The sequence below is a fragment of the Sylvia atricapilla genome, chromosome 2 (assembly GCF_009819655.1).
Source record: "Sylvia atricapilla isolate bSylAtr1 chromosome 2, bSylAtr1.pri, whole genome shotgun sequence".
NCBI classification, from domain to species: Eukaryota; Metazoa; Chordata; class Aves; order Passeriformes; family Sylviidae; genus Sylvia; species Sylvia atricapilla.
In genome coordinates this window covers 93060240-93086487 of record NC_089141.1, presented here as the reverse complement: position 1 = coordinate 93086487, position 26248 = coordinate 93060240, and the positions used below count along the sequence as shown (strand labels likewise).

The 26248-nt window shown below is 34.8% G+C and overlaps 1 protein-coding gene across 1 annotated transcript in view; it reads right to left on the bottom strand.

Annotated features, from left to right (window-relative positions):
• The window catches only part of LOC136375178 (inositol 1,4,5-trisphosphate receptor-interacting protein-like 1), a 30400-nt gene extending 5367 nt beyond the window's left edge, over positions 1-25033 (bottom strand). Inside the window, 1 exon segment of the mRNA XM_066340546.1 lies at positions 24943-25033. Coding sequence (XP_066196643.1) covers positions 24943-25033 — 91 coding nt within the window.
• Between the last annotated feature and the right edge of the window lie 1215 nt (positions 25034-26248).

Here is a 26248-nt window from a genome sequence, read left to right as displayed (position 1 = left end):
ACTGCATCAACTATTCTAACTGTAAATTGTTTTATGTGTAAGGACTGAGTAGCAGAAGGAAAACTTGAGACACGCAAACAAATTGGAAATAAAACTCTTGCTGCTGCTCACCTGGTTAAGATCATCATCTTAAGTAGAGAATAATATAGTTTACAGTTTTAGAGATACAACATATCTTCAGATTGCTCTGACATAATGTTGTTGAAATATTACTTCTAGTTGCCTCTAATGAAGTGAAGGTGTAAGATAGTTTCTTTGGATAAAAATAAGCAAACAAAGAATCAGTAATATTCATCTTGTTCATCTGATAATGCATTCTCCAAATACTCAGGAATTGCTTAGCCTCGGGCCATAATAATTTCATAGTAGAAATGAATATTTTCTAAGCAGAAAGGACAATTTCCTGCTTAAAAATAAGTCTGGGGTTCAGTTAAGGATCCTACTCTTTTCAAGTCATACTCTTAGGCTGGACTTTGGTTGTTTGGGGTTTTTTTTAATAGGTGTCTTTTTCATCCAGTCCTGATGAAGTGAGTTTTTCTTTTCCTCGTCTACTGTTTTGATTTCAGGAAAATAATAAATTAAGAAATGAAGCTTTTAATTCAAAATACATACATCGAAAAAAAGGTTATCTTGATTATTTTTACATCTACCTCACAGTGATTTTCCTTTCTTTTTACCTTTTAGTCTTAAACTTTAGGACTTTATGTTACCTGAACTTTTTCTACTTAATATCTTTTCAACATATATTAAAAGAGACCAGGAAGTAAATAGCAAGCCAGAAAATATGTTCCTGTCACAAATAGAGAAACTCATTGTGATTTAAAGGCTACCTAAATTTCAATTGGCAATTACAGAAAAAGGCTAACGTATCTGAACAATATGAAAGTAATCCCAGCAGCACAACAACATAAACAAGCATTTGATTTTTGCCTGATACGTGTTCTGGAAGTCAGGTAGCAATTAAAAAAATCTGAATTTTGAAAGGAAGTTACTACCACCAAAAAAATTCTGTTAAACTCTCTAGAACAGTGTCAGGTGCTGGAGGTGTGTGAGAAGGTCATTGATGCAGCTCTTTGTAACTTGAAAGGACAGGCACTCCCAGTGGGACAAATTCTCCAGCTTGACTAACATGGACTTTGTAAAAATCACATACAAACACAATTTTGAGCTGTTAGTGATAGTAACTGATAATATCTCAGGTGATTAAGCTGGAAAGCTCTAGTTATGTCCCTGATGGGGTTTCTTTTACATATTTTTGACTATATTCAAATGATTTCTAGTATTGAAACTTCTACTTGTTTTGATACAAGGCCAAAAATTGTAAACTTCACATTGTTCTTTCTTTTTTCGTTTTTAATTAAAAAATCAGCATTAATTTATATTTGAAAATATTTTTTTTTCCATTTAGATTTATTTCTTTTGCTAGAAGTGTTTAATAATTACTCTTTTATTATCCAAGGCATGACATCTTTTGACATGTGTAAGATTTTGCAATGAATAGTAGTGTACCTCTTCCTGAGAACATGCAGATCTCTTGTGGTCATCTGTATCCCTGTAATGGAGACTTTGAGAGAGAACTTTTTTTCCACTTTATCTTCCCCAAAATTTTAGCAAGGACATCACCAGTTTCATCTTCCAAGTCCTTTAACATCAGATGTTTATCTTGAGATAGCCTTTGACTGTTCTCAAGCTCAGTCACATCTAATCATCAACTTTTATCATCAGGGGTTCAACACATCTGACACAGACTTTGATTTCCCAGGTGATGCTCAAGACACTACAAGATTTCAAATAAATAGAAAACAAGCTGCAACAGCATGTGAATGAGAAAGCTAGCTCCCTTGACAAAGACTCATGAATACCTCAGAGGACAGAAAGTGCAGGGTGTTATTACGTTTTTCTTAGAGAGTCTTAAGCATAATTTTTTTAATATAATGACAGTTTGGAAAAGAGTTTTTTCTCATTCTGCAATGGCATAGGGAAATATAAACTGAATTCTGCAGGGGTGCATAAGCCACTTGAAATGCACTGGGTTATAATGAAGAAGCTTCATTTTTAATTCATCAGATACCTTCATCCAACGAAATCTTTTAGCAAATTCAGTAAACATGCTGATTCATATTCAGTGCAGTAGTAATTCATATTTTAATATTAATTCACACTGTTTATAATTATCAATAATATTGGAATACATTTACCACAGATGCCCCTGAAAAGATAAGCTTGTTGTACTACTTTGCAGTAGTACTTGCAGAGTGCAGGTTTACCTTTGCAGGTTACCTTTGCAGGTTACCTTTCTGCAGAGTGCATCCTCCCACTTGGTTATATGTTTTCTGAGAGAAAAGGGAAAGGTGGATATGTTCCCAGAGTTTTGCTTTATGTAAAGATTGTTTTGAATGTTGTTCAGGGATTAGCATCTAAATTTTCCTTTGTAAGGTTTATTTGGCTTCATAATCTATCCTGTGTAAGTAAGGGCTGCATTCCCCATAAGAATTAACCATGTCTGCACTTGCAAACACATGCAAGTAGACAACTTGCATAGCAAAGTACAATAGGCACTTGTATCATTAATATCTCAGTGCAGAAATCCACACCAGAGCAATCTACTTTAAGTGGAAAATGAGTGACAGAAGTGTATTCTGAGCTTGAAACACTAGTGAAGAATTTTAATCCTTCAGGTTCTTAGGTAACCTAAATACACTAGGTTTTTCTAATGGCTCTTAATCCCACTTCCCCGCACAGTTATTAAAAACTTGTTTTACAAAACGTAAGAAAAATGCATTGAGCTAAAATTTAAACTCCATTTAAAGGTTTAAAAAAAAAAAAAAAAAAGGAACCATTAAGAAAATAAAATTGTTAACAAAATTCCCCAAACTGCTTAAATCTGTTTTTAAATTCCAAGACATAATGTTATTGATTAGATTCACAGAATAAGTTCAGACAAGGAATATTCCCTTATTCTTTGTGCTCCACTTAATCCTTAGTTTTTACCTGCAAAAGTCTTACTTGGACAAAGACTCTCATGCAGAAAACTTATATGGCTTTTTTATCTATGAAATCCTTTTAAACAGATATTCATATTATTTTCTTACCCACACAGTTAGATGATAATTTTTTGAGTTGAAGTGTGGATCTAAGCAGACTGTGAAGGAATGAAGAGTCCTAGAATATGGAAAAACTGATAAATTAAATGTTGATGGAATTAAGCAGAAAAATAATGTAAAAATAATTTACATAGGATATAATGTTCTTATTTGTATGCATCTGATAATGTTTTTAACCAGACAATTACTATTCATGAATTATATCCTGAAGTTATCAAAGAGCATTCTATGAAAATACATCAACTTGTCAAATAATGGTCAAGAAAAGACATACAGGGAATAAATTGGCAAAAATGTTAAAAACTAGCAGAACTATTTAAACAAGATATAGAAACTGTACTATGTGGCCTTAATTTGAATATGTTAATCATAGGCTCATCTGGGTCAGGTACAGAGAGGAGGAGTTCAACAATTAAAGACAGACCCACTGTAAGGGAATAGCTAAATTAAAAACATTCTCCAGTGCTCAGAGTGATAGAAGATATGATAAGCATAAGATCATGTATGTCATTAAGAAACAGAGCACTTACAATTGATCACTTTCTAAATGCGGAATACTTCAAAGACATTGACAGGTCGCAGATTCAAAATAGGAAGCCCCTCACAGAACATGGAGCTAAACCGTGAGTAGCATGAGGAAGTCATAACATGGTTCCAGAATCCGTATTCTTGGTGTTGAAAACTCTGCTAACTACACAATATAAAATATCAATCCAGCCAGGGATATTGCATGGAAATAACAAAAAAATATTGTTGGCTCAGGAGGCTCAAAGCAGGACCTTTCTGTGAACTTTTTAATATCCTCATTAAAAAAATAAAAATAAATTTGCTTTCTTCCCCCAGTATTCTTTCTTAGTCCTTAAATATTGGGCAATATTGTTAGAATGATATTGTTGAGCTGGGTTAATCTTGTTTTTCAACCCAGTGCATTCATTTCTACATCTCATGGAAACTAAAATCAAGATTACTTAATTTTATGTTTTGCATTTGACAGAAAAATATGAGCTGCACTTCTCCATCCTGCTTAACTTTATAAAAAGGTTTTCTTCAGAGGTTGCTTAAAAGAGAAATGTGAATAAAAGATAAATTATATATTTTTTTCTAATAGGACTTTCCTTCAAATTTTCTTCTATAAAATGTAGAAAGCAGTCTATGAAATGTGCTAGATATATAGGTTAAGCTTTGGTTTTGCCTGTCTGCATAGAGTACCTGGACAACTGCAGGTTGTCTGGGAAGTACAGAAGTGAGAAAAGTAACCTGGTCCGCAAAGTTTAGGGATTTCTTAGTCATGGAAGTATTGAGCTGTAGGAGGACAGAAGAGCTGTATACATTTCTTCCCTGTCCTGCAATTATTCTCTCTGTTCTATTGGAAAATGAGGGCATTTCCCTAGGTTTTTAAAATTTGACTATTTTTCACAGAAAAATGAAGAAATCTAAGTATTCATATCTGCTATAATCTATCAACATATTCGGTAGAGATTTCCTTAAATTAAAAGTAAACCTAGAGCTTTGAAAAATTTCAACCTGTTTTTCTAAGATTCATAAGCAATCAATTTAAAATTATTTTAGTTATATTTTAAAGTATTTGTTATACATTTAATTAAGACAATATTCTAAATATATGGTAGCATAAGTGGTATTTCTATGCAAGCCAAAGTTATGCATATCTTGAAATACTGAACTTTAGTTTGCTTTTTTTTTTTCTTTATTATCACATCTATTGTTCTAGTAACATATAGAGAAAGGTAATGTTTTTTTCAAGACTTTTCTCAAATACATTCATCAATAACTTAATCCACTTGATAACACAGAAAAGTTCATAAATTATGTACTTAATTTAGTCTTCCTAAGTAGCTAATGCTCTTGTAGGTCCAAAATAACCCCAAAGAGCCCAGGGCTCTGAGGGAACACTTGGGCCTTACTGTCCCTGTCCAGCACACCCAGAGCTTCTCCTGACCCCTGCTCATGGCCCGGGGCTCCATTTCAGGCCAGCCACCATCCCTTCCCTCAGCAATATTTCAAGAAATTTGGGCTCGCTCTCCAGTCCCATCTCCTCAGGCCCTGGATCATCAGTTGCTGTGCCTGGGACATCAATGCCCCTGTTACCAGGAGCCAGCTCTGCCTGCTGTTGGTTTCATTTTAAGGTATGGCATTAACAACTAAAATTAGCTCAGTGGATGAGAGTGTGGTCCTAGTAGTGCCGTGGTTGCTGGTTGGACTTTTTTTCCAATGACTAATTAGCCTGGTTTTATACAAGACTAAAATAAAGCGAGTATTTTCCTATGGTATTCTTTTAACTATGTCAGGAAAGGGAAAAGCTCAAAGTAATAAATTCTTTCAGAATTTTGGGTAATTTTCTGAATCAATGATTGAAATATCTTTTTTTTTTTTTTTTTAATATTGGTTTTTCAACTATGAAAGTCTCAGAGAATCAACATGATCACTTACAGTGAATCATTGCACACTTACTCATTCCCATTTTAAACAAATATAAGGTATTTTTCAACATTGTCCTATATCTAACTTGTCATATATACAATTTTTTTTAATTTACCTTAATTAATATTTACATATGTAGAGAGTAGAGGAACTAATCCAAGATTCATCAGAATTGTTTAGATGAGGACTAGCAGTAGTTTTGAAGGTATTTTTTCCAAAATTAGAATGCCCTTATGGGAAACTGTTTCTCAGTTTCCATAAGACTTTATCTAGGGGACTAAAATGGTTTAGAAAAAATGAGGTGGCATAAAGGTATCTGAAATCTGGTCTCTAATAGTCATAAACTAACAAAGTTTATTAGCTGACCAAAATGAATTTTACTTTTATGGGTTTTTTAGACTAACAAAAGTCTTTTAAGATACAATATCACCTTAACTAGAAGCCTAGTGACTGATTTTCTTAATGTTTTATTTTATTAGCTTGAAGTATTACTGATTGAATTGAAAATGATTTGGCCAAAATCTATTTAGAAACACGTAAATGTAGGGCTTAAATGGCACTTTATAATACCAAGAGAAATGCAAGCATTTATCAATCTGAAAGATAATGCTGAGTGTTACTGATTGCTGCTGTCAGAAGACAATCAACCTAATGGAACATTCTTGTTGAAATAACAAATTGCTCTATGCCTGAAATATTTACAAAGAATGGTTAAATTCTTACAGCTGAATCATAGTGTAGATATCACTGCTAAACCATGAAAATCTGCCGGTAAAAACTGTCATTCAGGTCCATCAAGTAAATAGAATGAATGTTACTTCTGAAAATTACTTCTTTCAAGCCTTTTGAAACCATATTTTAGGGGAGGATTTCTTACTCCTAATTAGTGCATAGAAAACAAAAATCATTATGCACGGCATCTATCAACTCATTCAGTGCCTGATGAATTATCAGCTCATTAACATTACAATAGCAAACAATTATGCTTCCATTTTCTGTGGGGAGTACCCGCAGTGTTCAGTCCCCAACATCCCGTTTCCACAGTGGCTATCCCTAGATCCCAACCTCCCCAGGTGGCGGCACCAGGGTCACATGGACCCCTGAGACTGCAGCTCCACTCCAGCTGTTCTATCACACACATTTACAAACAGAAACAACTGTCTCCAGGAGCTGTTCCAGACCTACAGTCTCTCCAGAAGCTGCGATTCAGGCTCACATTTCAGTAGCAGCTCCGCCCTACTGTTTCTGCTGTATCTGACTTGTGGAGCCTTTGTCTTCACACCATTTTTCTCCAGACTTCTAGTCTCCCCTATAGCTGGAATTCAGAGCTCTTGTGCCAGCTGCTACTGCTTGAAATTTGTTTATGAATGACACATGTACACACGCACACACGGAAAACTAAGGTAACCCAAGATAAAATACATACACTCCAGAGTCTCCTGGTATCAGTACCCAGCTCCTGGCTTATGCACTCAGCAAAGTGGCAGAGTGGATGCTCATCCCTCTCACACTGGCATGGCAAATGAGAAGCTCTTGTTCATATACCCTCCTGATGGACTTTGTTTAGAAGAGCAAGCAGAGGTTGCACTGGCTGGTGCAGACATGGCTGGGCACAAGGACTCACTGCCCCCTGCTCACATCTCTCGTATCTCACCAACCTCTTTATCCTCTTTTCCCTGTTTTCCCTTATCCCTCCTTTTACTGCATTTCTGTCTAGAATATCTCTAGGAACATGCCATTAGTTTAGCACAGTCCCCAGATACTTTTCCCCAACCTCACCTAATGTGCTCTGTACTTTGTTAGACAATAATCTAAAGCCTGAAAGAGACTTTGAGGAGAATTTTCTGGACTCCTCCAAGTAGATTTCACAGTTGGGCACAGGGCTGGTTGATCCCCCTTTGACAACTGCAGGAGTGGCTGTCGGGGTGATTGGTTTGTGCAAATCATATTATTGCAGCTCCTCTTCTGTCTTGTCTTTTCCATATCTTTGTGGTTATGGTGAACAGGCTTTAAGTATATAACACATGAGCAGCCTAAGAGAATACAGTTTTTAATCATAGCTTTAGTCCTGAGCGCCTCAAAATTACTTAAATCAATTTTTCTTATTTCAGCACCTGCCTGGGTTTCTGGGCCTCACCATGGGGCATGGGGTGCTTTCCCAGTCTGGCTGAGGAGTGTCTAGATGGATAGACCCTGGAGTTGCTGTAAAACACCAATTTCAGTCCTGACTGTGCCAGCATCTGCCTACCACTTCCCTAGCAAAGACCACAGACCAGTCTACCAGAACAGACTCTTATCCGCCTATTCTAAGCATATCATGTCAGCTAAATTTTCAGTGCTGTAGAAAACAGAGCTTTGCAGTAAGTGCCCAGGTTTCCTGTTGGATGGAATGGGACAAGGAGACACCTTTGATAGCATCAAGGGCAGGCTTTTCTGCCTGAGGTAGTTTCTAGTCGCTGAATGTAGTATTCTGCTGCACAAAAAAGAAGGTAATAAGAGGTTGTAGACTACTTCCTCATTGAAATATTTTTTTATGAATAAATACTGGTAGATGAAAAACTATTCTTTTCCTACATTTTAAAGACCTTGATCATAACTCTTTCCTTTGTGCATGGATTTGCTTGTTGCTTTTTTTTTTTTTAATATGGTGAGATTTTTTTGTTAAGTATTTAGTTTATTTTATATAAACGCTTTTCTGTTGTACATAATTTACAATGTTCTTAAAGCTTGGAAAAACATGACTTCTCTGAATAAATATATTTCCTAAAATTACATAATTGTCTCAAGCACTGTAGTGGGCCTAGCGGTCATTAAATCAGAAAAAAATGAAATAATATAATAAAAGAAATCCTGGGTATTAAATTTTAAATGTAAAGAACCAGCAATGAGTGTTTGCAGAAAGGCATGGAAAGTATGTTAGAAAGTAATTTTAGGTCCTAAATTGCACAGCATAGGTAATGATGAAAAAGAGCTTGAATCTGTAGAAACACTTCTACCATCTAATGATAAAAAAGTATTTTTGGTATTTACACCATGCCATTTCTGACAGGAAAATAAATTCTGTGTGATGATATTTCAAAATATCTGCTGGGGTTTTGCTCAGTCAAGAAATTTGATGTGATATTGTATAATTGGATTGTAAACATGGGTCTTGGCCCAGAGTGGGATATCAGTATCCTATTGTGTGATTATACTTCTAGGAAACATAAAGAAAAAGCAGCAAATAATATTTTCTGTAATATGATAGAAAAATATTTCAAGTGTAACATACAACAAATAAAATAACCAAAAGAAATTAGAGAAAAGCATCCTCTTCTGCTTTCCTTATTCAAATGTGCAGATTACCTCTGACATGCAAAATACTCTAATTCTTTGAAATGAGTGGAAGAAGAAGGAAGAAATAGAAAAGAAATATGAAAACACAAATTCTATGGGCAATAGCAGAAGTGTAAATGTGCTAACCTTCACTGAAATAAAAGCTGCAATAGAAGATATGTATAAATGGGATAAGGACAAAATGGACATGAGAGCTTTGCAAAATCAGTAAGTTTTACTTTCAGACATAAACAGGTTTCCATGAGGTTTAAACCTCATGGAAAATTGAACAGTTGATGCATTAAGGTCAATCTATGAGTTGGAAAATAGTAATTTTCATTTTCAAAATACTAAAACCCCAACATATATCATAAAAAAACCCCCAAAACCCCAACCCCCCAAAACAAACAAACAAACAACACTCCAAAAAACCAACCAAACAAAAAACCCCAGACAACAACAACAAAAAACCCCACCCTTTTCTGTCTTTTTCCTTCTCCCCAATTTTCCGCACATTTCCCCCCTTCTTTTAGATATTCTAAATGCAATATGAACCTATTTTAATAAAATACCAAATCTTCCTGATTTGATGTACTATTTAAGTCACAGCCTGCCCAGTCAAACTGTGTTAAAGAACACAGACAAGAGATTCACATCAGATTTCAACCACAGAATGAAGATAAATAACTCTGTGAATTTGAGAAGGAAAGTCCTTTGGGATGTGAAAAAGAAATGCACTGGTGATGAGCATAGCTATGGCTTGTGGTCAATATAAAAAAATGATGAAAAATCAATCTTCATGCTGGCTTTCTTAAAGACACATGATATAGGCTGTGCAATATCATACCAATTGAAAATTAAGAATTCTCTGGGAAGTGAGCTGTCTAAAGTTATTCTTTTCAGGCAAGACCAAAAATCATGATGCTATACTATGCCATAAGTGAATAATAAATCAAGCATAATTATATAATCAATATAACTATGGAAAAATCTATTATTATTTTTGCATGAGATGCTGATCTAGCAAATTCTGCCACAGATGTCATGTGCTGACACACAGGTTTTTTATTACAATCAGAGAATGTTCTTGTTTGGTACTATTTTCATACCTGTGTCTGTTGTGAATTGCTGACTGAAAATAGGAAAATTAAGTCCAAATTTGCCTTTCTAATAGAATATCCACAGAGTTGTTTTTTTTGTTGTGGTGGTCTGTTGTGCAGTTTTTTAAGAATATGTGTTGGAATTAAAGATCCTGGAAGGAAATGCTACACAACAAAAATTATGATTGTGTGTATAAATCTACACCATGCAGAATAAATTTCAAGGTGTCAAAGAACTTGGAAGTATTTTTTAGAAATTAATACTCCTACTTTCTATGCATGAATTATGGACAGCCTCTGGCAATTCTTAAATTATGCCTCTTTAATTAATAGAACTGGTTTTAGTTTACATTAGTCTAACTGAGGATGGACTACAAGCAGCACTGCTCAGTAAGATTTTGTACTTATATAACCATGAATTTACTGTTAAAATAGAGGATTTCAAATAATTACTCTGTTAAAAAAATGAAAGGTTGAATAAATAGAGGAATAACCTCTCTTTCCTATACAGGACCAAATAACTTGAATGCAGATTTCTGAAAAAATAAATTTAATTATGGTTTTCCTTTAAGTCAATTTTTAATTAAGTGCATACAACTATGTATCTACAGTATATCTTCCACAGTGCCACAGAAAATATTTCATACGATGAGTAAATTCATATATGTTCTAGGCTTTTACCTCCATACTGTCTTTAAAGTCTTGTTTTTCTATTCTGTCAATTGTTTTTTCATTCTTTGATTATTCATTTTTAAAACATATTTGTTCAGATTAAACTGTGTCACCTGGAAAGACCTGTCAGATATAGCAGCAGCTACTTCTTTCCTTGATACATCCAAGATTCTGCAAATGGAAAGTGTTGGCATGGCTTCCAGCACAGTTATTGTGAGTCATGGTTCACAAAGTGTGTTCCTCTGCAATATTTGCCCTTTTTGACTTTTGGTCATGAGGCTTCTCTCTGCGACTTTAAGTTTTCCTAGATAAAGAATAATGCCTTAAAATCATAACTCTAATTTGTGTTTGCTTAATCTAGTCTAAGCTAGAATCATCCTTCCAGAGCTATATTTTGAACACTTGATATGCCCCACATAAATAACATTTCCACATCCCAGTTCTGGCAATGCAGAGACTGACATCTGAAATTTCAGGTTTTCCACGCTATCAGCTCCATACTCTGACTTTCATCTTAAGCCACTATTCATTTACATCATGTTTGTCTAAAATTTGGCAGTAAACTGGTGTGCCAGGTTCAACAACTTATCGAATATTTGCAGTTTGTTGATATTCAAATTACTGTCTCTGGGAGCTTAATAACTGCAGTTAAGCATGACAGTATTACTTCTGTAATCTGCAACCGATATATGGTATAAAAACATGATATTTTCTTTAATCATTGGAACTGTCCAGACAATAGGTCTATTAATTCGCTTTTCAAATATGCATTCTTTTGTATCTTATCCAATCCAATGACACAGTTTAAAATATAAAACTTACTTTTTTTTTTTTCTTTTCTTTTCTATAACATAGCCTGAGAAACATTTAAACATTGTCTTGGGTTGCAATATGTAATAAAAAATGTGTATTCTATTTGCCATCTGTTGAAACTGGTTGGGGAGGTGTTTATCTCTTGTATAATCCATTCCTCATAACTCTAAGGGGGAGGAGGCAGGTGCCTTCTGTTAATGGGCCAGTTGTTAAAACCAGGTAGGGCAGTATTCTTATCTCTTCCATGGCCCATTATACCTCCAGGGAGATATCTGCTCACATATGGAGATATCTCACCACATGACTTATATAATTACATCATTCCATTGTGAGATGTTCCACCCAGCTGGAGGAGCAAAGCATTCCTACCTTCCTGCCTACATTGCAGGATAAAAACCTGCAATTCAGAACTACAGAACAGCCTGTTTTTCCACTGGCTTTCCCATAGGAAGGCCGGACCCATCTCGCTGACACCACTGGACTCTTCTACAGAATCATCTCTACTCCAACAGAACCACATCTATTACTCCAGAAGGATTTATTTAGACTGCTTCCAAAACCCTGACCAACAGGGTGTCAGGTCATATTCTGTCAGGGTTTCTAGGATTTTTGTTTGTTTGTTTGCTTGTTTTGTTGTACTATTACATTTGTATTTTTAATATTCCTAGTAAAGAACTGTTATTTCTATACCTATATCTTTAATGGAAAGCCCCTAATTGCAAAATTACAATATTTTGGAGGGAGGCGGTTTGCATTCTCCATTCCAAGGGAAGCTCCAGCTTTTTCAGACAGATATCTGTCTTTCTGAACTAAGACAAACATGTAAGTACTTAAAAACATGAGGCAATGAAATAATAGACTTAATTCTCTTACCTAGGAGAATTGATTTACCTTCTAAATCAAATGAAGACATGTTTTTATAGCATCTAAATCACTGCAAAAGAGTTTGGAAAACTTGTTTTGAATGTGCCAGTCAGAATATGTTGAAATCCTTACACTTTGTTTTCCTGATCCTTTTCCAGTTGAAATACACTTCTGTGTTTACAAGGAACTGCACAGTAGTACTGCTTGTATCATCTTTGAGATTTTCCTGAGGGAATGGTATTGCAAAACACTTACTTTAACTGGACTACAAAATTCCATTCTCATTTCTTCCTAGGGTCCAAGCTGTCCCTGTTTTACAAAGTTGACTTTTCACTCTGGGGAAATTTTGGAGGGATGACAATGCAAACCGTCGAGACACAGGCTAATATTGCTGCTAAAGCGTGAGCAATGGACACAACCCACATCCCAAAATATTGGCATCTATAAAGAGTGATGAAAGAATGAGCTATTCCAGCTATAGATCTTTCACCAGAGACCCAAGTGGCACATAAGCATGTCACTTCCTTATTTTCTTCTGCAGAGTAATGACAGACCATGTCCTAAGAAGGACAATGGTATCTAGTAGTCCAATTGTATAGGAATACTGTCTTTTTAATAATTTTCTTGATATATTTTGGGACACAGATAAAGAGATAGCTTATTGGAGGCTGAGAGTTCAAATTTTGACAGTGTAATGGAGGGGACCCTCCAATGACTCTTCAGCTCAGGAAAAAAGAAGAACTATCAAACTTAAAGCACAAGAGAAATGTGTTTTTTTCTGAAATTTTATTTCAGAAATTATTTAATTTTTTTTTATTATTAATTATTATTATTTCAATTATTTAGGATCACAATTCAGAGTAAAGAAAAGAAAAAATATTTTTATGTGAATAATTTAATATTTTGTGTTAAAAAACACAAAATACCGTGCACCTTTTCAAAAAGAACCTAGACTTGTTCAGCATAAAACATCCAACAAGCAAACAAAATTAAAGTTAGGTGGGGAAATTAAATTCTCTACTTTGCTTGTTTGTGTACATGTTTTTCCTCTATGAAAAGAATTTTTATATAGAACTACTGGAGAGTTTTTGTTTTGGGGTCATATCAAGGGAAATTTTCTTCCCATTGTTATGATATGATACTGCAATGTATAATCTCCTTGATACAATTTCATCATAGGAAAGAAGAATAGCCATTATATGTTTAAGAAAGTACATAAACTATCCCAATTATTATTCTATTATTTGGTATTGGTAGCAATTGAAATCGTTATTAGTCACATACAATTTAAAAATTGTTCTTCAAAGCAAAAGTTGTAAGATAAATGCGACTTCATTGAAAAGGTTTGTTAAGTACTTCAGTGACGAATTTTAATCATCCAAGTGAACAAATCTTTGGCTTAAAATTGCTGAGAAGTCAACTCATTTTATTAGAAAAGGATAGGTAAGAGAAATGTGACTCCTTAACTGTTTTAGGAAAATTAACTACTAAGTTTAAATTCTCATAGAGATTCATGTATTTAAAAATATAGTTGAAATTAATGAAAAAAAAATTAAAAATTAGGTTAGAAAAATAAGAGTTTTTAGATAACATTTTTTCTGTCCTAATTTTGAATTGTTATGGGAAAATATTCAGTAAGTTATTTTAAGTCACTAGCTGAATTTATAGTATTCCTATAATACATTAGGCTGAGATCAGTTGGGAAGAAGATGTTGCTGGAGTCAAGAAAGAAACTGACTCTGCAAGCTGTCATCCTCTATATCACACTACACCCATAAAGCTGCATAACATGATCTACCTTGTTCTGCAGGGTCTTTAAAGGCTGGTGGATGAAATTTCTATAGCACACTTATTAGATACTGCAATCATTTCTGCTAATGTTCTTATCCAAAGGTGTTAGGTGAAAATGAGATCTGATTTGTAAAGTGTGCAGCTGAAATTACATGCTACTAATAACATATTGCAACTAACCACAATCTATAATACAGTTTATATTTTCATTTGATATCTGACAATTTTATATATATATATATATATATTCATATATATCTTTATATATTTATATTCCCATATATGCATTTTATATATACACTTATAATTTTTATTTTCCCAGTATGACCAGAGTTCTAACATGGATAAAGGAAGGGAAGAAACATTCCTTTACAAAGACCTTTACAATTTCTATTTCTCTAATTTTTCCCTTAATTAAAACCAAGCTTTTATCTCAATCCGTGGATATAGCATATTTTTTGTTGGTTTTGTTTGTTTGTTTTTATTCTCCTCCCAATTTTTTTGTGGTGTGGAGTGGAATAAGTGAGTATTTGGTAGTACTTAGTTGCCAGCTGGGGTTAAACCATAAGAAATTTTTATATTTTGAAGACTCAGCCTTCTGCAGAGAATCCCTATAATCAAATATTTCTCAACATTCTCTCTTGTATTGAAAGCTATTCTCAGAAATAGGATAAGCACTTCAGGGAAACAGTAGAGGCTGCCTTGACTAAATGAAGTTTGAAGTGGAAGCAGGTGTAAAAGGAAGTAATTTTAGTGAAAGCTTCAGCTTGGATAGATTTTTAAACCACTGAGTGTTGTTCATCTTGAAGACCTATGGAGTACTTAACCTCTAAACCAGGCCTGCTCTATTATCAGGACTTTCCTTGTATCTACCCTGTTGACTTTGGAAATAATCACTTGACATACTTGTAGCTATGAAGGATGCTGTACCCCTTAAACTCACCTTTTCAGCTGGAGGCAAAGTGCTTTTTTCACAGAGTATTTTGTACTTACCATGTTTGGGCATACAGTAAACAAAAATCAAAACTGATGGTCTCATCATCTTTATTCAATTCCCACTCTTCAGGGGGGGAAAAAAAGTTTAGACAGTATCAAGATATCTCAAAAATTCAAATAAATAGGTTATATTCCACTAATTTTGAAATTTTTGAATTCTCAAGTCCCCTGTAGTTTTTATAGCTACTTTTAAGCTCATAAACTGGAACTTATTGTTGGTCCTGCTAGTGTAAATTATTTTAATAGTCTTTAGTTTAGATTCCATTGTACAGCACAGCTTTTTCTTCCAAGAATCTGAAGACCATTTTTGCTGCTATTGAGGTCTTCTAAGTGAAACAGAGATATGTACCAGCAGGCTGGTTTCTCCACGTCTCGATTTACCTATCATATCTTATAATTCTTTCCATGTGCTTTTCCTTCATCAAAAGATTTACACTTTTTACCTACAGTATTTCTTTTTGCAGTAATAGATCTACTTATTCTGTCTTCCTCCAGAAACAGCTCATAGATTAGGGATTAAAATCTCTCTTTAAAGAAGAGAAAGGGAAAAGTGTGATTTTTAAGTCCCTTCAGTCTGAGAACACCCTGGTTACAAAACCCTGAGGAATTTTGTATTTGGTGTACTGTTAATAATCACTTTTTAAAAGAAAGCATCTGATATTTCTTATGTCTATATTTAAGGATCTGATCATGGATTTTATGCCACATTCTTTCATAATGTATGTGTTCTTTAGATATAAAGGCTCAAAAGAAGATAATTCTGAAAAGATAGTACTTAGTTTACTCTAAGTAAACTACTTTGCTATAATTTGCAAATATAATCAGAACACTTTTAAGCAAGAGCAAAATGTATATAAAAGTATTTTTTTGTGTTTTTTCCAATGTTAAAAGGCATATAGATCAAGAAAAAAAATGTTTTTCAAGTAGTGATCATAACTAATTCATATATGATACATTAAAAATGTTATCATTCTGTGTTCTATTTAATAGGATTCATTTTATAGCACTTATTAAGGAGTCTTTACTATGATGGATGGAGATAACAAAGAGCATGAGATAACATGAGAAGCATTTTCATTTATAAAGGTATTTGCCAAAATTTTAAAGGAATCTAATGTAAACCATTGCATTTTGACTGGAAATTAGTTTCTATTTCCAGAATGACTTTTTCTTATTTTTATTTTTGAAATGAAGAATTTTATATGCCTATATTAAAGACTTATAGAGTTTTTACTATTAGCACTATCAGTATCTTGTTAATAGTTGCATATTAAAAGTTAAATTATAAGGATACATACTTACAAACCTAGAGATTGGTAGCAGATTAGCTTTTGCACAATTTGCAAGCCTGAAAATAGAGTCTAGTTCAATTTGTACTGGATCAAATTTTGTTAAGTGGGCTTGTGTCTTCAGGAACAAGCAATATTAGTATAGTTAAAAAATACACAAATTTGTCTCTTGTTTTTAAATATACTTCTTATTTACTTGAGAGTAAGGTTCTTTCGAAGGGAGGAACTATCATTGACTAAAGATGAATCATTTCGCCTGACAGAGGTTATAGAAAGATACAGATATTGAGTTCTAGCTTCCATTTAACTGTCTTTATATAAGCATTTTAAAATATTATTATAAAGTATTTTAAAAACTTAATTAAGGTAATCATTAGTTAGTGTTTGGGTTTTACTGGTGCATTCCTTGTTATCAGAGCTGCATGACTGCTGGAGATAAATGCATATAGTATTTTCAGTAGTGTTATAAGACATGTAGGTCAGATCTATATCTTAAAAATAGATAATTCTTATCTGTCCCTGCTTCTAAAAATGGGGAATGTTTTCTCCATCTAATAGTTCAAACTTAAAGAAAAATCTTATTGAACATATAAAACAAACAATCTTTTCCTTTGATACAGAGCAGCTTTAGCATACAGTTTGAAGTCACAAAATGAAACACAAGAAGATTGTAAACAACAAAATAAATTTTTGTATTTAATTATTTTTTGCCTTTTTTAACATAATGAATTATTTATTTCTATAACCCATTATCTTTTAAGTAAAGTTCAGGCTCACTAAAAGTCACTTTGTCAAAATCTTACTGGGTATTTTTTCCCTTCTTACAAATTCATACTGGTATCTTAGCAATTTTTCTTGTCATGGAGTGTGAACAGCAAATGAATACCCACAAAAAATGCTCTGGGGAGCACCAGAGTATGGAAATGGCAGGAAAATAATATATCAAGAAAAAAACTTCCCATCATAAAATTTTTCAAATGTAACTGAGCTATATGATTTTAGAGCAAGCTTAGATAGACTGGTTACTTTACATATTGAGAGTAGGACCTAAATTACATAATCATAGAATGTGTAAGGTTGAAAGGGACCACTGGTGGAGACATCTGATTTAATAAGATAATGTCCAGATTGTTCTTCAATGTCTCTAGTGAGGTCACAACCCCTCTGGGCAACCTGTTCCAGTGCATGGTCAAATGCATTTCAAGGAAGTTGGTTTTCATATTCGGATGAAACTTTCTGTGCATCAATTTCTGCCCATTGCCTCGTCCTAGTGTTTGGTACCATTACTTGGCAAAGTTCTGATTTCTTCAGTTTTTTGGTTCTAATTAGTTGCATGGACTTCTATTTAAACAGATATCACCAATTAATTTACCAAACAGCCTATAAAAGTGACTTGCCTCTAGAATTGCTCTTTGCTCTCTTCTACTGTCAACTTTCCCAACACCCCTTTTATATAAGTTTCCTTGTTGGAGTTTCTAGCCTGGAGAATCCATCTTCTTTATTCTTTCCCTTTGTGACTTACAGCTCATTTCCTTCTTCTTTTTCTTGTTTATGTATCTGCTGCTTTGTCACAAAAAGGACAATGTGAAATTTTACAAGAATTACACTTCTTATTGCATTTTCACATTATTTTGCTAAATGAGATTATTTCAAGCTTTTGAACATTTTCCTCTATATGCTCAAGAAACTGCTAGATTTAACAGCTTGTAGTCATGCAGCAGACAACATAACAAGACAACAGATGAACAAAACCCTAATTACTGCATATATCTAACTTGGCAAAATGAGCAACAACACATATCCTTCAGTTACAAGAATTTTTTTCTACTTTTAGAGTAAGCATATTTTATGAACACAAATTAGCAACTGTATAAAATATACTTATTTCCAAGACTTATAAAAGATTACCTACTGCGATCCTGAGTGATTTACTTCAATTGTGTTATAATATTTTTTTTTCTGCTACAGCTTACCTCCTTCCTTCATCCTATTAATTTGATCAAACTCCTAGAAAAGTACACTAAGGAAACAATCCTTCTTTGAGATTAAAATAATTTATGACTTAATGATGAAACACTCAAATATTTTCAGAGATCAGCTTCCTAAATCTTCCTAAATACAATCTTTCATGGTGTTCAGATATTTTTCTAAAATGAAGCATATCCTTAAAACTTGAAATTATTCTTGATCAGTTCTATTGACCATATTTATTGATGATTTTTAGTAGGTTTTCTCCCTTTAATTTATCAGTTTGCACAGAGAATTAGAATAAAAAGACTGATGATTAGGTGTGAATGTCAAGGTTAAGATGCAAACTTTTTTCCACTGCACTTGAATAAATTTGAAACTGTCTGTAATGTACCAGAGAATATAGATATCACAATGTTCTGTTTTCTTAATCATAAAGTAGAAATTTACTCTGACTTTCAAATGGGGAGGGAAGCTTTCCTAACATATCCTAATTATAAGGCTCTCATGACCATATGACATGCACTCTATGTAAGCAATCCTCTAAAAATATTTGAATTTTGAAAAATTGTTGGAAACTAAAAAAAAAAAAACAAAAACAAAACAAAACAAACAAAACCAAAACAAAACAACAAAAACACAAAAGAAAAAAACCCCAAAACAAAAACAAAAACAAAAACAAAACAAAACAAAACCCAAAAAAACCCCTAACCAACAAACCAAAAGTCAGTTTTGACACTTCTTTAATGGTATTGGATTTGAGTGATAAGGTTTTGGTAGTGGAGAACATTCAGGAGGTGGCCTCTGTGTGGCTTCTTGCCCTGTGTCTGACAGAACCAACCCCAGTCGGCTCTAAAGGGTACCCTCTACTGGCCGAGGCCAAGCTCATCGGTGATGGTGGGAGTACCTCTGGTATAATGTATTTATGAAGGTGGTAAAAATGCTGCACAACAGAAACTAAGGAAAAGGAGTGAGATTATGTGAGAGAAACAGACCAGCCTACACCAAGGCCAGAGTGTAAGACCCCATGCTGCAGCTGGCGGATGCCCAAAGGAGGCTGTGACTCCATGGGAAGCCCACATTGGCATAAGAAATACCTAAAAATCTAAAACGTGTATCACTAGAATCCTGAAGGAATTAAGATGCAACTTCATTGGATAAATTCTGGGTCCTAAAACCAAAGTTGCAATTAATTGTATATCCCCAAATTCCAAAGGTGTAAATGGCAATCCCTAAGCATCTAAATATGGTGGCAAACTGACAACTTCTGTGGCTGCTGGAAAAAGTAATAATCCTTCTTTTTTTTTTTTTTTTTTTTTTTTTTTTTTTTTTTTTTTTTTTTTTTTTTTAATTAAGCAGAGCATAGGTAATATTTTTAGGCAACAGTAACATATGTTTCACGTGACCTGGAGGAAGAGTATATGTTACACAAGAGTAGATTGCAGATCTTCCATCACTATTTACTTGCTTCATCACCCTGAAGTAACACCTTCACCTTTGTTCTTCAGCATTTGAGAGCAGTGCTCTCTCTGAACTAAAATTCAGTGCCAAAGACAGCAGAAGAGCTAATATTAGTTGAGCAGAAAGACTTTGCTTGCATATAGCATTGCAGAGTTTTTTGTATGGGGAAAGACAAATTAAATTATAATACAGTACAACTGCTAAGGGCGAATTTCCTTGCATGTTAGATTCTGAAATGCAAATTGTGGTTTTAATTGACAACAGCATAACTACTCAACTATTGTTCTTTGTTCTCCTTCTAACATAGATTCAGATTATTTTATTTTTTTTTCCTTAACATGCTTCATCCTTTGTTACATATACTGCATGAATTCCTGGCACTAAGTTAATGAGTCGTTTGTAATTTCAGTTAGAGACAAGAGGTTATGAAATCAAGCGCAATCCTGTGAATACAAATCTCTGGCAACATTTTGATGTCCTGTCTTTCTTGAATCCTTGAATAAATATTAGCCATCAAAAAGTTGTTCATGGCATTCATTTATTACAAAACCCATATGCACACACACATATACAGACTTTTAATTTGCAGTCAAAAATGTCAAATTGTGCTTTAATGTTTCAATTTGTCAATTTGTTTCTTATCAAAGTTCTATCAACTGCACAAATTTGTACTAAGATAAAGGTTGAAAATAGAAATTTTATACACAGGATTTCCCCCCTTAATTTCTATTGCTGTTTTACCTAAAAAATTTTGTAAATATAATATTGAATTTTAGTAGCAAGACAAGTTTTGCTATATTCATATGCATATGAAATTATTTTTAAAAAATGCACACAGACCACTTTTTAATCTTTGTCAAATTTACTTTGGAATTCAACATATATATCATACAAATACTTATAAAATATTGAAAGATTTAAATAAAATTAATTGTTTTCTTATACAGTTTCTGAACCAAAAAGATAATGATAAAATTTTTCTATTTTTCTAGCTGACATAGTTTCACTGTTCATATTTTCTAGCAATTTTATTCTGTTCCTATTTTATCTCAAGATCATAGTCATGGAATACTGGCAAAGTAAAAACTTGGGATTAAACAAGTTTCCAGAACAAAAAAAGCACTTTGGAAAAAAATTTGGAAAGCACTCTATCTCTAGGATTCTATCTGTAGGATTGTACTTTAAATTCACATTACTATTTTTCTTGTAAGATCTCCTTCTACAAGAAATATATTTGCAATTCTGATTATGCTTTACATTCAAGTGATAAAATTTATCTCACTTTTAGCCAGTGTATTGCCGTCTCTGAGATTTTATTGCAGCTAAGTGTAAGTAACCAGTCGGTAGTTTCTTAGCTGATATCAGGAAATATTTTACATCTGTAAAATATATACACTTTATCTATAATTAAGTTAGGACTCATAACTTTATCTTCCTCTAACAAGAAAATTCTGCAAATCTTTTAAATAAATCAAAGTCATACACCTCAAGGAAAAAAATGTACATAGGAACAGGGGAACAGGTGAAATAGATGAAGATATTAAGGTACTTTCAGCACTTCATGCTGAAATGCTAAAGAATTAGAAATCTGAACTTGAAAGTTTGAGTTCTCTATGGAGTCTTCTAGGTCTTACACTTCTAGGTCACAAAAAAATCTTCAGGAATTGGGAGAAATCTCAAGAAATGAAATTATCTCAGTAGTATCTCTACATCCTTAATTGCATTATTTCAGAAAACACCTGATAAAGAACCTCACTCAGCACAGCATACACGGTGTCAGAAAGATGCACCAGTGTTAGTGGTTCCTATTAAGAGTAAATACTACCCCCACGTTTAATTAGTTTTATTTATTACTCTCTTTATAGTAAGACTTCTCTAGTAGTGCCCAGGCAGTGGTCTGGATCCCTGTGGTTTTATCTACATATAGATGCAGAGTTATAAACAAATAACGGAAAAGATTACTGCAACAATTTAAATACAATTAACAAAAATAATAAAATAAAGTCATTCCACCAAAAGACTTTCTCATGTTGAATAACTTATGTTTAAAAAAAAAATGTGCAGTAATTAGGTTTTTTTCTGATTCACTTCCTCCTGTGCTCTGAAAGTAGGGAAAAAATTACAAGTGTTTGAATCTGATTTTTTATTTTAAAGTATTATTTGATTATAACCAGAGATAACAATCCAGATATTTCTGTATCTCTCTTCTCTTCCCACCCATACTCCTTGGCCTCTTCTTGTCTTTAAATATTTTAAATTGTTGATTATTATTTTGTTAGCAGTTCTGCAGTTTTGTCTTTTGTCAGTATGTCAATGAGTTACTTTAATCAATATGCTTTAAAAAATTCCCCTTTATTAATTTTCTCTGTCTATAGGCTATTGCTTATCAGAAAAGCTGAGAAAATTATCCTTTCTGACAGTTATTATGGATTTAGGGCTTCTCTGGGCAGCTGCCTTCAGAGCATTTCCAACTACTTCAGTCTGGAGTTGTCCATGGGTTGCAGTGTGAATCTACTCTAATGTGGCCTCTCTGTAGGTTAAAAGGGAACACCACAGTCTTCTCAACAGGCTACACAGCAATCTCTGTGCAGGTTCTGCCTGGAACACCTTCTCCCCTCTTTCTTCCCTGATGTGGGTTTCTTCAAGTCTGTTTCCCTCACATTTCTTCTCACTCCTCTCTCCAAGTTGCCACTCAGCACTATTTGTCCTTTTAAAAATAATTTTTCACAGGGGGACTATCCGCATCATTTGGCTTTGATCCAGTAGGCCTGGTCCATCTTGGACATAGCTGAAATTTGCTCTATCTGGCACATATGTTTCTGGTCTCCTCTCAATAGTCTCAATATTTTCTGGTCTTTTTTCAAAGAAGCCATTGCTGTAGACACACCACTACCAAAAGTTTGTTTTGTAAGCTTAGTGTGACCCCAAGTCAAACAGAGTTTTGGTACTGCTGTTTTACAGGTCTAGACCTTTATAATATTGTGGGATACTTTTATCTTTTTCATAGTGTCATATTTTAATTGTCTATAAATAAATTAAATAATAGCACTCCACTGCACCTTAGCCTGAAGTAGATAATTTTTTGTTGTCTTCTTTGTTATTATTGATTCTTTTTGTATTGGGGACTGGAGTTTATTATTGTGATATCTACCGAAGTTCCAAGTTCTAATTTTCTCATTAACAAGCCCCAAAGTTTGTACTGAATTTCTTGTCTTCTGCTTTCTTCCAGATTTGACCAAATGAACTACAATATCACTTGCCAACTTTGTCTCTTGGTTACAAGGTTTCAAATGCGTATTGTCATCTGGATCTTCATTTCTTCTGTCAAAGTGCTCATCACTTTTGCCTCCCTTTATTTTTGTTAAGGCCATGCACAAAGCCTTAGCAGAATACATGCACCTAGCCTGTTAGCAGAATACACACAGCACACAATATAACTCTGGATGACATGAAATTTATATGGGCTTCAGGAAGGTATGAAGCACAGCACTGAGCTGCTTTGCCTGCACAAGGCACTGCATACACACTTTTGCTGGTGTAACATCCGTCCAAGCAGAATGTTCAACTACTCTGATTGAACTCTACCCCTCAACAGTGCTGCAGAGCCGTCATCTCTATTGCCATGGATGCTGAGTGAGCTGCTTGAACAGTGCCTGAACTAAATATTTTGTTCTTCTCCTTTTAAAGACATTTTACCATTTCTTCTTCTCGCTTTTCCTCTTGAATACCTAATCTACTAATGTTCACATCTCAATGGGTTCTTTCACAGAATCATAGAATCATAAAGGTTAGAAAAGACCTTCAAGTCTAATCTTTGATCAAATACCACCATGTCCACAAAACCATAGCACTAAGTGACATGTCCAGTTATTTCATGAAAACTTCCAGGGATGGTGACTTACTTTCTAGAATCCTTAACAACTTCTTTGCCCTTCTCTAGACATGCTCCATCACCTCAATGTTTTTACCATAGTGAGGGGCCCAAAACTGGATGCAGGATTTGGGCTGTGGCCTCAGCAGTGCCAAGTACAAGGGAACAATTACTACCATGGCCCGATGGCCACACTACTTTAGATAGAGGCCAGGATTCCATTGGCCATCTTGCCCACTTAGGCACACACTGACTCATGTCCAGTCAGCTCTCAAATAGCATCCACAGTCCTTTGTCACTGAGCAGCTTTTCAGCAACTCTTCCCCAGCCTGGAAAATTGCACAGGTTTGTGATCAAAGGATGGCACCCAACATTAGTCTCCCTGAACCTCATGCCACTGGTCTTGGCCCATCTATTCAACCTATATAAACCCCTTCTCAAAGCTTTCCCACCTTTCAACAAATCGACACTCCTACCAGTGTAGTTTTATCTGCAAAATTACAGAGGGTGCAAATCAATCCCTTTGTACAGGTCATTGCTACAAAAATTAGGCAGGTCTCTCTCCAATTTTACATCTTTTAACCTTTCTGCAGGCCATCTGATGCCCATTTCTCATAACACTGCAATTTTACCAGCCATGTGAGGCAAGGTTGCAAAGACGTATATGTGAATTATTGGGCTTGGGCCCAAGCTATTCAAGCAACTGAATGCTTGTGGCAGGCAGGGAAGGCAGCCAAAATGTTTCAGACTTGTATTCACACATCTTATTCAACAACCAAGCTTCTCTGGCATGTTCTTGGGGAGATAGACAAGCCTAACCCACTCCTAGAGCTGGTAGGTTATCCCATTTTCTTCAATACTGCAATCCACTGACTCTGGCTGGATGCCAGGCATTCACCAAAGCCTCTTTTCACTCCAGTCTGCAACTGGACAGAGGAGAGAAAATACAAAGAAGAGGTCATTAGTTGGGAAAATGACACACAGAGAGAGAGAGAGAGATCACTCACCAAACACTATCACAGAAAAACAGATTTGAATTAGAGATATTAACTGAATTTATTAGTAACACAATCAGAGTATGAGAATGAGAAAAAAAAAATGAGGGCTTAAAAGTATCTTATCCCCTACCCGCCTCTCCTTGTGAGCTCTAGCTCCCCTCTCAGTAGCTCAGGGAGACAGGGAATGGGGGTTCATCATTTCAGTTCATCAGTTCATCACTCATTATTTCTGCCACTGGTCAGTGAAACACTTCCTCTCACCTTCTCCTGCTCCAAAGTGGGATCCCTTCAGCTGCAGACAGCTCTCCATGAACTCCAATGTCAGTCCATTTCCCGAGTAACAGTCCTCCATAAACTGTTGCAATGTGAGTCACTCTTTCATGGGGAATAGCCTTTCAAGGACAGGCTGCTCCAGCATGGGTGCTCAACAGGGTCACAAGTCTGGCCAGCAAACCTGTCAGAGTGTGGGCTCCTCTCTCCACAGGTCTGTAGGCCCCTGCCAGGACCCTGGTCCAGCATGGGCTTCCCACAGGCTCACAGACTCCTCTCAGGCATCCACATGCTCTGATGTGGGTCTCCTCCATGGGATCTCTGTGTTTGTCCATGGGCTTCAGGGACACAGCTGCCTCACTACTGGCTGCAGCACAGACTGCAGGGGAATCTCATCTCCAGCTCCTGCAGCACCTCCTTGCCCTCCTCCATCGGCCTTGGTACCTGCAGAGTTGTTCCTCTCACATGTTCTGACTCCCTGCTTATCTGGCTACAATTACATCTGCACAATAACTTTTTTTTCTCTCTTAATTATGCTAACGTAGGGGTATTACCATTTCTAATTGGCTGAGCCTTGGCCAGCAGCATGTCTCAATGTCCTGGAGCTGGCTGGCATTGGCTCTGCTGGACATGGAGAAAGCTTCTGGAAGCTCCTCATAGAAGCTACCTTTGCCGCTCCCTGCTGCCAAAACCTGGCCACACAAACCAAATACAAAAGCATAGCAAGTAAATAGAGAAATTGAGGCCGAATTAATATTAAAAAAGAGAAAATTCTATTTGGCTTGCAAAATTAAGCTATTTGTATCTCCATGGTAACTAATTGCTGCCCTCTATTTGATTGATGACAGGTTTACTGTTATAGATATTTTTTTAGTTTTACTTGTAACTAATTTTCTGAAACATAAGTATTGCATTCAGACCTCTAATCACTTATTATGAATTTGTAGAGATATAATTTGAAAACAAGCCTTTAAGAGTTTTCCTCTCATTTTAAATGCAGTTAATATAGCAGATCTGAAAAACTATTTTTTCTGCATTTGTACTGTTGATTGCAGTAATAATAAAACTAATTGCCTGTAATTCAGTAAAGTATAATTACACCTAGCTTGATTTAGACAAAGATGTAGATATTTCATAATTAGATCACATGAAGCATTATATGAATAATTCATAAGAAAATATGATTAATGAGATCATTTTGTAGACTTAGTTTAAACAAATATTCCAACTGAGTTATGGGCACACTGTGAGATTCACATTATCTGACTTTACCTGTCTAACAAATAGTAATCTAAGT